General features: G+C 38.5%; 1 protein-coding gene across 7 annotated transcripts in view; it reads right to left on the bottom strand.

The window, feature by feature from the left end:
• The window catches only part of RNF111 (ring finger protein 111), a 93981-nt gene that overhangs the window by 22661 nt on the left and 54929 nt on the right, over positions 1-16391 (bottom strand). For all 7 annotated transcript variants that reach the window (XM_075530601.1, XM_075530600.1, XM_075530602.1 and 4 more), the window contains 4 exons: positions 16071-16197; positions 13056-13219; positions 11290-11484; positions 6574-6893 (listed from right to left, as the gene is read on the bottom strand). In XM_075530601.1, the coding sequence (XP_075386716.1) occupies positions 6574-6893; positions 11290-11484; positions 13056-13219; positions 16071-16197 (806 nt within the window). The remainder of the gene's footprint in view (positions 1-6573; positions 6894-11289; positions 11485-13055; positions 13220-16070; positions 16198-16391) is intronic.

The raw sequence follows: 16391 nt of genomic DNA, 5'->3' as shown, positions 1-16391 counted from the left end.
GCCTCCTCTGCTCCAGTATGGGTCACTCCCTTAATATAAAATTCTTTCTGAATATGAATTCCTCGCATATGAGTGTTGCTGTTTTTGTTTCTCTAGAAAACCCAACCTAACACTCTCCTTTACTCAGTCAAAAAAAACTAAAGTAATTTTAATAAGGGGCTTTCATTTAGTCTTGATATGGAATGGAAGCTTTCCCATTCTTGATGCCTCCCCATTCCCATTCACTAGAGCAGGTCTAGAAAACTAAAGCTTTTATTTAATGCCTAGAATTGTTCCCCAAACCAAAACCTGTAACATCTCTTTCATAGTATTTTCTATTGCTGGTATGTGCAGTGAGTCGGTTTTGACTCAAGTGACGCTATTTACAACAGAACAAAACACTACCCAGTCCTAAGCCATGCTCACAGCTGTTCTATGGCTGAGTCCATTGTTGAAGCCACTGTGTCAACCCATCCTGTTCAGAAACTTCCTTTGTCACTACCCCTCTACCAAGCATGATGTCTTTCTCCAGAGACTAGTCTCTCCTGATTCCAAATCCAAATATGTGAGACCAACTCTAACTGTTGCCATCCCTGCCTCTAAGGATCATTCTGGCTGTCCTTCTTTCAAGACCACTTTGTTCTTTTGACCATCCCTGGACCCCCTTCAACATTCTTCATCCACACAATTCAAATGCATCAATTTTTCAGTCTTCCTTAATTCAATGTCCAACTTTCACATGCATATGAGGCAACAAAAAATATCATGGCTTGGATCAAATGCACCTTCATCTTCAAGGAAAGATCCCTTCTCTTCATTATGTTAAAGAGATCTTGTCATTAGAACTCTTGACTGCTGTTTCTATGAGCACTGATTTTAAAACCAAGCAAGACAAAATCCTTTACAACTTCTATTTTTTATCTGTTTATCATGAGGCTGCCTATTGGCCAAGCTGTAAGATTTTGGTCTTCTTCATATGGAGTTGTAATCCATGCTGCAGGATGCAATCCCTGATCTTCATTAGCAAGTGTGCCTCAACTCCTCCCCACTCTCAGTAAACAAGGTTGTGTCATCTGCATATTACATGCGTTAAGCCTTCCTCCAATCCTAATGCCACATTGTTCTTCATATAACAGAGCATCTCATTTGCTTAGCACAGCTTGAGTAAGCAGGCCGGGTGAAAGGATACAACCCTGTCATATACTCTTCCTGATTTTAAGCCATTCAGTTTTGCCTTGTTCTGGTCTCACAACTGCCTCTTGATCCATGTAAAGATTTCTCAGGAGCATAAGAAGTGTTCTGGAATTTCCATTCTTCTTAAGCCTATCCACAGTTCATTGTGATCCACACAGTTAAATGCTTCAGTATGGGCAGCAAAACACGAGTGAGTATCTTTCTGGTATTCTCTGCTTTCAGCCATGATTTGTCTGATATCAGCAGTGTTGTCTTTTATTATTATTAGTCATTTTATTGGCAGTTCTTACAGATAAGAATCCATAAATCAATTCATTTTCAAAACATCTTCCTACTTGAGACCTTTGATATCAGCTCCTTATTCCTTCCCTCCCCTCCCAACCTTTTAAACTCTTAATTGTATATGTATTTTTTTTCATCTTATACCATGCGATCTATCAATGCAGTGTTATCATTTGTTTCACATCCTCTTCTGAATCTGGCCCGAACCTCTTACAGTCCCTTGTCAATATACAAGGCGATACCTCCCCACGCCCCCCATAAAACCCCACATATTTCTTAAAGCTATGTTAACTTTTGTTTGTTTGTTTTTTCACAACACACCCTTACCACCTTCAGAGTACTCTCCCTTACCCTTAATACATTTGCCAAATTTGCAATTCCATTCTTGGAAACAATTTCAAATTGATCTGTTTGGATAGCTGACAGCACCTCCCTCATTTTTTTCGTCACCTCTTCTACATTGCCTCTTCTACATCTCTGTCCTTTCATGTTTCCTTCATGAAACAAAAAGAAGTCTAACGGAGTGAGGTCAGGTGAGTAAGGTGCACAGGGTAAAAGATACATGCTGTTTTTGCACAAAACTAGCGCAATGAAATGGCTGCACGAGCAGGCGCATTGCCACAGTGGCAACCATCTGCCCCTATCAGGCTTTCTTTGCCACACTGTTATACAACCTTTGTAGAACCGCTAAGTAAAAGGCTTGATTAACAGTCTAACCTGGCAGAACAAACTCCAAATGCACTATGACTAGACATTTCCATCCATTAGGGAAGTTGACAGATGTCCTGAAGAAAGTTTGTCATCAATCACCATTTCACCTTTTTTGAAACAAACAAACAAAAAAACCACTCGTACATAGTGCTATCCTTGTAAGCTGTGTTCAACATCACAACAGTTTCTGCAGCATTTTTCCCAAGTAGGAAACAAAATTTCACAGCTGCACTGTTGTCTTACATTGGTCATCACAAAAAGCGAGGTTCGAGTGAAACTGCTTTTATGAAAACATTCACTGTGACCAGAGAGAAACTTCCCAGGTGACACCACTGGGTGCACTAACTCAGAGCAAGTTGCTCAATGTTCACTTGCTGGGAAAAATGTGTACTATGAAAGTGCCACCTAGTGGAGCTTTTTTGTTTTTGGTGTTTGGGTTTTTTATTCAGTAACCTCATATTTGAACTCATTCCAAAGAAAGGCGACCCAACAGAATGCGCAAATAATAGAGCAGTATCACTAATATCACAATAAAATAAAATTTTACTAAAGATCAGCCAACCACAGGTTGTAACAGTATGGGGAGGTCACCTGCTCACATAGCTATCACTGACTCACCTGACCTCGCTCTATGTAACTTCTTTCTGTTCCGAATGAAGAGGGACATGAACGGGCAGCAATTTGACAACTTAGAAAGGTGAAGAAAATAACAAAGGAGGTGCTGTCAGTCATCCAGATGAGTCTGGAAAATGTTTCCAAGAATGGAATCGAACGTTTGGAATTGAGTTACGTACAAGGTATAATGGAGAATACTTTGAAGGTGATAAGGTTGTTTTGTAAAAAGAATACATAAATAAATAAAGACAGAGTCTGGGGGGTAAGGAGGGTGAATTCCTTTTTTTGTTTGTTTGCTTGGTTGGTTGTTCTCTTTTTTGGGGGGTGTACACCCTTGTATCATTTCTTCTAATCAGTTGGCCACGTAGCTAGCTGTCTTCCAAATTTCCTGGCTTAGATGAGTGAGCGCTTCCAGTTCTTCTGCAGTGCCTAACCAGCTCATTGGAACAGTTCGATTAGTATTCCGTCAATTCCTGGAGCCTTGTTCACAGCTAATGCTATCAGTATAGCCTGGACTACTTCCTCTGGTACCATGGGTTCTTGCTTATATCTTACTTCCAGATATGGTGGAATATCAACTAGTTCTTTTTGGTACAGTGACTCTGTGTATTCCATTTTCTTATGATGCTTCCTGCATCATTCACTCTTTCACCCATAGAATCTTTCCATATTTCAACTCCAGGCTTGGATTGCTTCCTTTAGTTCTTTCAGTGTAAGAAGATGCTCAGCGTGTTCTTCCTTTTGGTCTGTGCACATTTCATTATAACATTTTACTACTTTGTCTTCTCAAGCTACCCTTTGAAATCTTCAGTTCAACTCCTGGCGTCATCATTCTTCCATTTGCCTTAGCTACTCGACGATTAAGAGCGAGTTTCAAGGTCTCTCCTGAAATCCATTTTGATTTTCCTGTCATTCCTGTCTTTTGCTGTTATCATGGCTGAGGTTCTCGGTGCCATCCACCGCTCATTACTGCTCAGTGCAGCAAATCTATTCTTGAGATGTTCTCGAAGCTGCCGGTAGACTCAGGATCACATGTTGGCTTTCATGGTCCGGTTTTAGTTCTCTTCAGCTTTAACCTGAACTTACATGTAAGAAATTGATAGTTTGTTTTACAGACAGTTCCTGTCCTCCTTTTAGCTGGTAATGATGAGTTCCTCATCATCTCTTCCCACGGGTATTATCCATCTGGAAAAGCCCACGTGCATAATAAACATTTGTGTTGTTGAAAAAGGTATTTTCCATGAAGAAGGAAGTTCTTCAGTTCGCAAAATCTAACATGCAACCTCTGGCTTTGTTTCAATCACCAAGTCCATAGTTTCCAACAACCGTTCTTTTCTCTGCTTCCAACTTTTGCATACTAATTGTCAATCATTATTAATGCATGGAGAGCACATTTGATCAATTTCATACTGAATATGCTGGTAGGATTTCTTCATCACCAGCTGTCATGGTTGGTGCATAAATTTGAGTGCGAGTTGTACTGACTGGGTTTCCTTTAATAGAGATGCACATAATCCTATCACAGGCAGCACTGAACTTCACGGATAGATATTCAAATGTCCTTTGGATGATGAATGCAATGTCATTGCTCTTGATTGTACCATTCCAGCATAGCAAAATATGATATTGTTTCAAAATGACTAAGACTAGTACATTTCAGCTCATTAACAGCTACGATATTGATTATTTCCAATGTTTCTAGATTCATATTTTATACATTCCATGTCCTAATTAATGGATTTTTGAGCTGTTTCTTCTCATTTTCAGCCATCCCCTATCAGCAAATGAAGGCCCTAAAGCTCTGCTTTCACGGGCTTTTATCCATTCACATCCTTATAGTTGAGTCTATTTTGAGTGCCTGCTCGACTGGAAGGGTCAGCATCTGGCACCATCTCGAACAATGTTCCTATGCTGCCCATAGGTTTTCAGGAACCAAAACCTTTACAGTGAACAACCTATTCCTTCTTTGTAGTCTGTTCTTCAGTCTGAAAGTTCTGCTTAAACCTATTCACTTTGGGTGGCCCTGCTGGTATTGGGAATACCGATGACATAGCTTCCAGCATCACACAGGCCACTAAAGTACAACTAAATACGACAGACAAGTAGTGGATTTCCTATTAAACCCTTTTAATAGCAGCAATATTTTTTCTTAGTTATTTTTAACTTGTCACGCCTATCGGAGATAATTATCAAAAGATTTTAAAGAAAAAAGAGAGGATAAAGCAAGACTTTATGAAACGTCCCTGATAAGCAACATTGCTTACTCTGTAATTTTACTCGGATTTTAAATATTTTCTAACATATATTATGTCTAACTTATATTTCCCTGATAATACCTCTTGTCTTTTTTAATACACAATTTTATTGGGGGCTCTTACAGTTCTTATAAGAATCCATACATCAATTGCATCAAGCACATTTGTACATACGTTGTCATCATTTCAAAACATTTTCTTTCTACTGGAGCCCCCGATATTAGCGCCTCTTTTTTATCTCCCTCTCTCACTCTGCCACACTTGTGAGCCCTTGATAAATTATAAATTACCATTGTTTTCATATCATTTTATTGGGGGCTTGTACAGCTCTTATCACAATCCATACATTGTGTCAAACGCATTTGTACTGTATTGCCATCATCATTTTCAAAACATTTGCTTTCATTAAGAAAAAAACAACAAAGCATTTTCTTTCTAATTGTTCTCGGCTCATTGGTATCAGCTCATTTTCCCCCTTCCCATCCTCCCTCATGAACCTTGATAATTTAAATATTTTCATGTCTTACACCGACCGCTGTCACTCTTCACCCACTTTTCTGTTGTCCATTCCCCAAGGAGGAAGTTATGTAGATCATTGTGACTGATGCCCCCTTTCTCCCCCCACTTTCCCCTTACCTACCTACCTCTTGATTTTTATAGAGCACAGTCCTCAGGTTCCTAAAGAATTATGTGAAGGGTTCACATATCAAAAGTCAAAATAGCATGCATGTATAGCCAACATCATTTCTTTCATATAAACAACTTTGTAGAATACTTTAATATTACTAGACTAATTAAAAACCATAGGATGGTACAGTTAACATTCTAGGCTCCTAATCACAATGTTGGTGGGGGTTTGAGTCCATTCAAGGAGCCTCAAAAGGAAGGTCTGGTGACCTATTTTTAAAGTACCAACATTGAAACAACTATGTAACACAGTTCTAGTCTGGCACACACAGAGTCATCATATGTTAAAATTCACTCAATGGCAACCTTTTTATTTTAATCCTGGTCCTTTTGATGGCATTTCAGTTGTGTACTCATTTGATTTTCAAAACAAACCCTTTATGACAAATAAAAACATTTAATATTTATCTGCTCTTTAGAAAATAGAAGGTTTGAAACTGAGAAAGCTGCCTATTTCTAGCTGAGTAGACTACTAGAATAAAAGGAAAGTAGGGGGAAAGTGGGAGAATTTTCTGCTTTTGATTGAATTAGGTTGAAACTGAGTTTCATCATTTTTTGGTAAACTTCAGATTAACCTGTTTTTTGACTAAAACCACTCTAACATTAAAAAACAGTGGTTTTCCTAACTAAGTAGCATTTTTAATTTAACTCTGATCTCATCCCTTCAACTAACTGCAATAATTGAAACCATCTGAAAATCCTAGAAAGTTGTTTTAAATCACAGAAGGTCAACCTGTAAAATATTATCACAGTGAGCAACCAAACTGTAACTTGTAACATTTATAAAAAGTATCACTCTTTTCCCACTACAATGAAAATCACACAGAGAAACTAACCAAACTCCACATACCTGGTCATGGTAGCTGCTTCCAGAACTACTATTTGCTCCACAAGGTGCTTGTACTTGTGGAGGTCTTTCCACAAGGCAGGTAGGATCCGTGAAGGAGGGAGAAACTGGGACAGCTGGATGAGGAGTATGGTGGTGATGGTGATGGTGTTGAAAGTGGTGCCCATGCTGCTGAAAGCAATTTGTGTGTGGATGTCCTAATGCATGATGATTCTGTGAAGATCCTCCACACGGAGAGTGCTGTGGACAGCAGGAAGGTAACCTTGGCATTGCAGGAGGGCCAGTTTCTGTGATAGCACTAGATGCAGTTCTCCTTGAGTCGTCTTGGAGCAGAAAAATAGGCAGAAGGAAAATCAATTTATCATATGGCTATATTAAAAATAGATGTTAGATATAAATAAAAAGTAAAGCGATAATAAAGGTTTGACAAATTCAAATCTCTAAATAAAACTGGTTCTGAATGTCATATTCTAAGCACATATAGCACATAACTGGGCATTACCCAGAAAGTGAAAGTTCTTTAAGAAGTTAATGTTTAGTGTAACATAAATCAAATCATAACAAATGATTAGTCACAGGTCATAGCATAGATATCTAAACTTTTCTTAGATCATTAACAGATAATTACTAATGTGAATGCATTTTAAAGCTCTGAAACACCACCATGTGAATAATTCCTACGTTAGAAAAAGCAAAGGGTATTGTATTATCATTGGCTCCATATATCCCTAATACCATAAAATAGCTCTACATAAAAATCTTTAAAATCTCATCTGTTTAAAGACTTGGTCACCCAAACTCAGAACCTAGCTGGATAGTTCTCACTCTAATATCTTTTCCTTTTCTCTATCCACTAAAGTTGGAGACATCAAGATTTAAGAAATAATTAAAGTAGGGTGGGCAGAGGACCACAGGGTAAGAGCTGATATTCAGAAAATAAACTGTGACTTAGACTATGTTAATGACTTAGTATTGCACTGTAGGAAGAGCATGGATTTAGATGGATCTGGGTTCACTATGAAGCCTTAGCAATGCTATTCTCAGAAAGCTATATAACTTTTTTCTTACCTGTAAAAGGAGTGGAATAACTACCTTGGTTTTTCACAGATAACGCTCTAGGTGTGAACCATCTGATCCTGATTATGCTCTCTGCCATACGCCTGGAGTACTGGCTAAGACATATCCTTTTCTCTACAAAGAACTGCAAAAGTACCATGCAAGGGTCTAGAACAGACTTAGAATAGTGTTCCCAAATCATGCAAGAAACGGAACGTTTTCCTCAAACAATTCCATGGCAACTATGTAGGTAAGTAAAAATAGAAACGTCTATTAAATTACAAGGGTAGAAAGAATTCAGCGCCCTGTCTATGACACCCCCACAGTAGCTCCTGGGGTACCCCCTCTGAATTCTGGGCACAATTTTTCAAGTTATTTCTAAAGTAGATAACACCAGGCATCTACGCAGTCCATGCCTGGCTCCCAAAGCATATGGCTGATTGCTATGTAGCTGGCAGCTGTAACAAAATGAGCAGCCGTGTGCTATTGTTCACTAGGCTCTGAAGACAGCCGCTCCCCATATCCTGACCCCAGCACTGGTGCTAGGTTACTACTCCGAGGTACTCAGTGACCTTTAGGGTTAGGGTACAGCCTACTTTGTTATGTATGTGGTAACCAGTAATAAGGGGGCTTTCATACCCCTAGAGAGTATGGAAGCCTCTATTTGGCATATTCATCCTCTCTCTCCGTATGAGGACCTGGCTCAGGAAGTCATGACTGGGAAAGTGAGCACTTGCATGCTCTAGCTTGTCTGATGACTCTCGGATCTTACTCTTCCGTTTTACAACCGCCCCTGGGGGGCTGGTACTCCACACCTTGGTAACAAAAAGCTTTCCCAACCCTTTCTTCAAACAATAACGATATGGCATACAAAAGGATCCACAACAGGCAACAGTAAGAAACACAAGGATGAAAGTCCTGGCCTTTAAAGTAACCTGAAATATTGCCTGGCTTTGCTCCCTTAGAACTAACACCCAACGGTAAGCATGTACATAAAATGTGGCACTTGAAGACTTCACATCAATTGTAAAGCGAATAGATTTTTGCATGCACCCATACACAGTTTCACATTGTGGACACAGAAAGAAGACTTCACCTTTGGCCCTCAAAGAACTATCAAACAGGGAGGTGATTTAAGATGTAAATAAACTAATACTATGACAGAAGTACTGTGTGAACATGAGATAGATTGCTTAATCGTGACCCACAGGAATCTTGGTTTCTGGGATGCATGTCCTTATGATCCCCTCTAGTTAAAATAAAGTTGCTATATTATATACTATCATCTCTTGATACATATTTAATTCTTTCTCACCTATAGAACTTAGTCCATTTAAATGATCTATATTAAAACTGTAATTGTTTAGAATCGAGCATCATATAGATAAACCTTTTAATCAATCGCTCTCAGCTCATACTCAAAACACTGGGTTATAATCAGTTTGTCACACAAACCAGACTTTGGTAATCAGACAATTAAGAAGCAATACAGAGGCTCAAACACTTGAGAAAGGAAGTGTCTTAAGTAATGGAGTGCCAATCAAAAGGCTGATGGTTCTAACATGCACAGGCAGGGAGGTACTTGGCTCCTCAAGCCACACTCTAAAGCCACCAAATGACCTTTCCCAGAATGGGTCTGGTAAGAAGGTGGAGGAAGATACTGATAGGATTCACCTGTGAGTAATTGCAAACAGGAGTCCTCGAAGTGCTATCCTGCTGGGTATAAAATGTGCACTCTGAGAAGCAGGAGGAGGGATATCATTACCAGCAACAGCCAGAAGTGAAGCATATCCTCTGGACTCAATATCCCTGCACAGTGATCCCCCTAAATCCAAAAGTCAGCTACACCATCAGAGGAGCAGCAGAAGAAGCAGGAGTCTGAGCAGACAGTGATGGGCTTTTCCAACCCACTCAAAAACTGCCACTGAGTCCATTAAAAATTCCTAAGAAACCCTACGCGATAGAACTCTCCCTGCGAGTTTGAGACTGTAACTCTTTGCAAGAATAGAAAGGCTGGTTTTCTCCAGTGGAGTAGCTGGTGATTCCAAGTGGTCACCTCACATTTAGCGCCCCAACACAGAGTCCCTCGGAACAAGTTGAGTATTTTTGTTCTAAAGGTTCGCTTGCGGAGTGGGGTGCCTCTGAGAACTTAATTAGGGAAGCTGAAATTGCTGATCCATGGAAGTGTCTTTGGGCTGAAGCTTATTGGAATGGGGTACCTCTGGGCACTTAATTCAGGAAGTTAGGCTTGTGACTCATGGAGCTTGAGCTGAATGCCTTCAGGTTTGGGCTTATTGCACAGTGGGCCCTGAAACTTTCTACCATACACTGGGGTAAACATCTACTCTGAGCATTTCGCACTGGCATGACAAGTTAACTTCCTTAACAAACCCTTTAATCATGAAGTTGAGCTCTTTGTAGCCGTTGCAATGGATCTTAGAACTCAGAGTGAGAAGATGAAGACTTAAGACTATACAGAACCCATCCACCACTCCTCGGGAGAAAAGACATCCTGCTTCCATAAAAATTCCCAGTTGTGGAAACCATATGGAGCAACTCTAATACTCAGTCCTATGGGGTTACTGTGGATCAAAATTAATTTAATGACTGACTATGGGTTAAGGTATCTAATATTTAAAACATATAAAACAGGATGCCCCAGAAAAAAATAAGATACATCAAAAACAGGGAACAATGCTTCTATCGTGTTCACACTTTCCTGCCTTATTAAATAAGCACAGGTAACCGGTCTCAAATGTCAGTAAAGAAAGTAAAGGATAGAAAGCAGATCAATTTAGCAGAGAAGCAAAAACAAACCGCCACCCCCAAAACAAAACAAAATAGGTTCTATTAAGAAAAAAAAGTAAACTTTTATAAGAAATTGAGTTTTCTTCAACTATCCAAATTAAAGAAACAGGCCTAAATTTTAGCAGGTGTTTACCATGGAGTAAAACTTTGTCACTTAAAGAAAACTGTGCATCTATTTAACTCAGGAGTTAGATGTTCTTCTGCTTGAAGTAAACTACTATATTTAGTAAAACTTTAAATTATTTTCCAGTTTTTTTTAAGTGACCAAGAAAAAAGAAAAGGCATCATATATTCAAAGCATTTCACAAAATGTTACATACTGATATATCACGAATCAATTTTGACCATCTATCAATTTTTCCTTTAACAAGAGCAAATTAGTCACTTAATTCATTTTTCCTACTTCTGCCTAATAAAATCAATTCTGTACACTAGAAGATTAAAACCAGCTGCCATTAAGTCAATTCAGATATATGTCATTTAATTCTGAAACAAAAAATATTTTTAGCTTAAAAAATGCAATTCTTTTTTTTTTTTTTACATTTTATTAGGGGCTCATACACCTCTTATCACAATCCATACATATACATACATCAATTGTATAAAGCACATCCATACATTCTTTGCCCTTATTGGCTGAGTTGCAATACTTTGGTTACATTACCCATGGTATATAGTCCAAAATATTAGAAGACCATCTAATTCTAATAAGACTACACAGTTCCTACGGTTTTGAAGTTTTGCGTAACCTAAAATATGCTCTTACTAATACATATAAAAATATTAAACACCCACAATACTTTTTCTAACAAAAGTAATGACAAATATTCCCTGTCCCAACTTTGTGTTACATACCTCCTACAGATGTACCCGCGGTACTACTGTTAGTAAGAGGAGCTGAAGTCTCTGACACTGTTGAAGGTTGGCTACTGGAGACAGTTGAAGCAGTATCAGAGGCCTGCTCAGAGGTAGATGGATTTGAATTGTTAATGGAAGCACTTGTAGTCTGTGATTCCATTCTAGTAGAAGTGGTTGGTACTACAGTAGGCTCTACAAAATACAAAATATTAATTAGCATTTTAAAAGAAAATTAGGATATATTTTAATCCAGTCTAACATTTCACAATATACAGTATAAAAAAGCTAAATGGCAATACCAAAATGAAATGTTACTAAAAAATAAACTTTGCATTAAAAAAATTTTAACACATCTATGAATATTCCAGCAATTTTAGTCCATCTCCTTGGCCCAAACACATCTCACAATTATCAAAACAGTGTTACAATTAGCATATTCCAGAGTCAGACTATGTGAATAGCAATCCCAAAGTGACCACAGATAAGTTGTCTCCATATTGTCAACTGCAAAACTGGTAAAGTAAGTTTTCTTCACAATTGTTGAGATCAACTGAGGTAATGAATGCATATAAAAGCATTTTGTACAATGTCCAATATATTGTAATAACTTAATCATTAGCTAAATTTTCAATATCTTCTTTCTTTCCATATCGTAAAGTTTGCACACATTAAGTCACTCAACCCTTCGAGTGAAAATTTAAATGTCTGTAGTAGAGAGAAAAACATACCTCAGGCAGTCCTCAACTTATGAATGAGTTATACTCCAGCTACTTGATTATGAAACTATTGTGAGCATTGTAGCTGCCGGGAAGCAATCCGCCCAAGGCACGATAGTTACAACCTCTAAGGTGAACAGGGCCTCTCCTAATGTGATGCGCAGTGAGGAGACAGGCAGTTCCACACAATGCAGGTGACAAGCAGAATCCTGAGGCACAGTAGCGCCTACTGATCAGCATGGGACACTACACTTTTGGTGTTCAAACAAAAAGAATTAGACAAAAAATAAGGGAGAAAACCGCTGCTTATCTGTACGTGGTTTCTCAAACTTGGCATTACTGATATCCCTGAACCAAATAATTCCTTGTTGGGAAGGTGGTCCTATGCAATCTCTGCCTTCAGTTGCTGCCTTCTCCCGATTGTCAGGACCAGAAACAGCTCCAGACCCTATCAAACATACACTGGGGTACAAAACTATGCCTGTTTGAAACCTGATACATCGGAATCTTGCGTTTATTTTTAGTTAAGCTAGAAGCTACTTAATCAACCCTCAGCTAATTAGCCTTAATAATCACCCATTTTCTATATTAACCACTGTCTTACAGGTATTTTATGTTGCTTCAAAAGAAAATCGGGGACAATCCTGAACAAAATGCTTGACAGTAGAAATAACAGTTCTCTTAATAAACATCTTAATTCCAAACTACTAGCTGTTGGAAAATTATGATCACCCAAGCTACAGACCATTTAAGAGCTGATAAAATAAAGCCACTGACAGCAACTCCCAAAACGAACACACTCTTACAGATGGCAATGACATCTTCCTGCGGAGAAACTATGCTTGTTAATTACCTTCTAGAGTGTAACTAGTAATATCTCAAAATAACCAAAAGAATTTTAGGCACAATTTAGGCCATGAGGTTTACTTATATCAATTCAACATTAACATTTAGAAACCTAATCTAGTAGTAGTGTTTCTAGGTTATTAATTATTTTAGTTCAGAAAATTCCTTTCATAATTGTACATTGTCACTCTCCCAACATACCATCTTCATCAACAGTAAGGTCTACAACCTCTGCTGCATTCTGTCTCAAGGGCTGTATAACAGTAGAGATTCTACTGCGGTTTCGTGACTCCTGTGGCCGACTTCCATGAGAACTTGAACCCTGGCTCCAATGAGATCTGGAGTGTCCAAGGGTTGAACGAGACCTTAAAGTGAAACAATATTAAATCAGTAAGTATTCAAAGAGTAAAGTTTTTGTAATGAGAAAAAAACGGAAGCCTTTCTTATTGAATAAGTCAAATTCTTCTTGCAAAATTTATCCAAGAAACAGAGATAATAGAATCTAAAACTACTACACAATGTCTGACACTCAATAAACACTGGATGAATAAATTACCATTCAGGTAATTTGAGCTTTTAAAAGTTAATGATTCCAAGTGGCTTCAGCAATTATAGAATACAAGAGTTTTTAAAAACTTGAAATTGTTAAAAGAAAATTTCAAGAAAGAGTATAAAGGTAAATTCCTGAGGCTGAGTAAAAACAAGTACATACCAGCAAGATCCATTTTATTAAGTGCAAACAAATGTCTCAGGATAAAATGTTTTTGGAAGAAAAGAGATGAGCATTGACAGTCCCTGAGACCCTGAGAGCTGTTTTGTGATTAAAGAGTCTCTTAGCTCTGACAAGCTGTTAATAATCGCTGCAGAAACTACCAGGCCACTTTGCAGTACTTTTGTGAAAGTTTCATAGGATGGCCTACTTCTGACTATTCTGCAGAAGAGAGCAGCAGCAAACACTAAATGTGGGAGGGAACCGTTTCAGAGGCCTTAAGAACTCTAGGCCTTAGTGTATGATAAACGTGACAACAAGAATCTGAAGTACACATATACTCTCTCTTACAGAAGATCAGAAGATAGGTCAATGCTGGCCAAAGAGTGACAGAATGAATACATCAGGGAGCAAGAATAGCTATAGGGCACAAACAGTGTGGATCTTTTTCAAGATGGCTGTACCTTACTTCAATTGAGTGCTGGTGGCATAGTGGTTACACATTGGGCTACGACCCACAAGGTCAGCAGTTTAAAACCACCAGCTGCTCTAAGGAAAGACAGGGCTCTTTCTATTCCTAGAAAGGTTAGCCTTGGAAACTTAGGGCAGTTCCACCTAGTCCTATAGCAGCAGTTCTCAACCTGTGGGTCGTGACCATGTCACAGGGGTCACCCGATCCACAACAGTAGCAAAATGACAGTGATAAAGTAGCAACAAAATAATGTTATGGTTGGAGGGATCACCACAACACGAGGAACTACATTAAAGAGTCGCAGTATCAGGAAGGGTGAGAACCACCGTCCTACAGGGTCACTGTAAGTCTGCATTGACTTGATGGCAGTGAACTTTGAATTTATTCTTTAGAGTAAATGCAACTGCTTAACATTAAGCATCTCTACAACAAAAAATATCTTAAGTCCCAAAGAAAAAAATTGTTATCTCAACACTTCTTCCAGTTCATAAAAACTGAAGTCAGTACTGTGCCGACACCATGCACACACCATGTTAACCGCAGCACATATCTTCAAGACCTTTTAGAATAAAACGCAGGACACTAAGGAAATGTCCGAAATGCAAAAGGTCAATTTGAGTCTAGAATAAGGTGACCAGACGTCCCGATTTTTGGAAAGAATGCACGACAAGCTAGGGTATGCGGTTTTCGGCTGCCGTGTGGCTATTTCGCCAGGATACGAGTTTTATCAATGGTGTCCTGCTTTACCAAGGTTAAAGTCTAGTCACTTTAGTCGAGAACCCAGACTGCCAGGGCACTACGCCATGCTAGAAGCAGCAGCACTCCAGCAGAAAACTGGTAAGAAAGGCAACATGGAGGTGGATTTGCAAGCAAGAGAAGAAACATGCTGTAAGTGCTTTTGCAGTGTGCTTCAGGTGTGTGCTTATTTTCACAATCAAGGACAACACAACAAAATGCAATGAACAAACAGGGCGCTACATTTACTCTTTAAAAAATTAAGACCCATCCCCAGATTCCCCGCCCCCAGATGTATTAATTTGGTGTAACAAAACGTAGCAGCAGCCATGTACTGCTTTCATGATCAGTATCTGTAACCAGTCAAAGGACAAATGAACGAAACATTAAGAACTATGTTGTTCTCTGTTTCAGGGGTGGTGGATAACGTAATCCTATAAAAACACAATGGCATTTCTAGGTATTAAGGAAAACAGCAATAAATGAGAATTTATCAATCATAAATGAACACGTGGGTTAGATGAAACTACTGAGTAAAGGATAAAAGTATTGAAAAAAATGTTTTATTTGTTAAAAAAATGTTTTATATTAGGGTGCCCTAACTTAATAGCACAAACTTCACTTGTAAGAGGGAACAGGAACTTCAAATGAGTTATAACAAAAATTGTGATTTTGTTAACACTGATGCTTAACAGTTTTCTTAGCTTTTAATTATAATGCCACCCCCAAATGACCTGATTCTTAATTTCAAAGGTGTGTGTGAGTTCTGTGTATCATACAACAAAATGCTCGGTAATGTACTGTTCATTTTGAACAATAACTCAATCCTCAATGTACACTCAGACTGGTGTTAAAACATATGGATGCCCAAGATTCTGGTTCAGCTAATCTGGGATAAAGTCTAGATCGAGGGTCTCTCCAGCCATGTGTGGCTCTCTCGGAACGTACATGTGACACTGAAGTAAAATTAAATATAAAAATGAAACTATCATTTAGATAATGATAATTTCATTTGTTTGTAAAAGTATATTTATGGCTCTTGAATAATTTTTAAATTGTTCTGAGGGATAGGATTGGTTCTTCCGTCTCAAAAGTTGGCCCGCCCCTAGTCTAGACAATATTATATACTGATTTTATAAGCTCCCTAGGTGAGTCAAATGCAGCCTGACTTGCAAACAACTACTTTACATGTATATGCATACTCAAGTTTTTTAAGAAATTAAAGAATGCAAACATCTGTGGCACCAATGTTTATTTATATATAAAACTTCAAGCACACAGCTGGGAATTAAAGTCTTACCGATAGCTTTCACCAACAGTTACAATCTCTACTTCACTGTCAGTTGAGGTAACATTAATTTCTTCATTGGCAGTGACCTGAGGAGTAGAAGAAGCTTCTATCACCACAACATCTTCATCAATACTTCCTGGGGGACAAATGAAAACAGAAACATATTGAAAGGGCATCTTCCTGTCAGCAAATTGCTAGGCAAAGATTTTAATTCTGAAGTTGAAAGACCATGAAACACATTACAAGTCCTCTGTCAAAATAAAAGGTTTTGAAAGCAAAGGACAAGCACATAGTGAAAATGGCATTCAGCGTCTTAATCAGCATTCTTTG

This window comes from Tenrec ecaudatus, chromosome 14 (genome assembly GCF_050624435.1).
Source record: "Tenrec ecaudatus isolate mTenEca1 chromosome 14, mTenEca1.hap1, whole genome shotgun sequence".
Classification (NCBI taxonomy): Eukaryota; Metazoa; Chordata; class Mammalia; order Afrosoricida; family Tenrecidae; genus Tenrec; species Tenrec ecaudatus.
The sequence above is the reverse complement of the archived record's forward strand: the minus strand, read 5'-3'. Positions and strand labels throughout refer to the sequence as shown.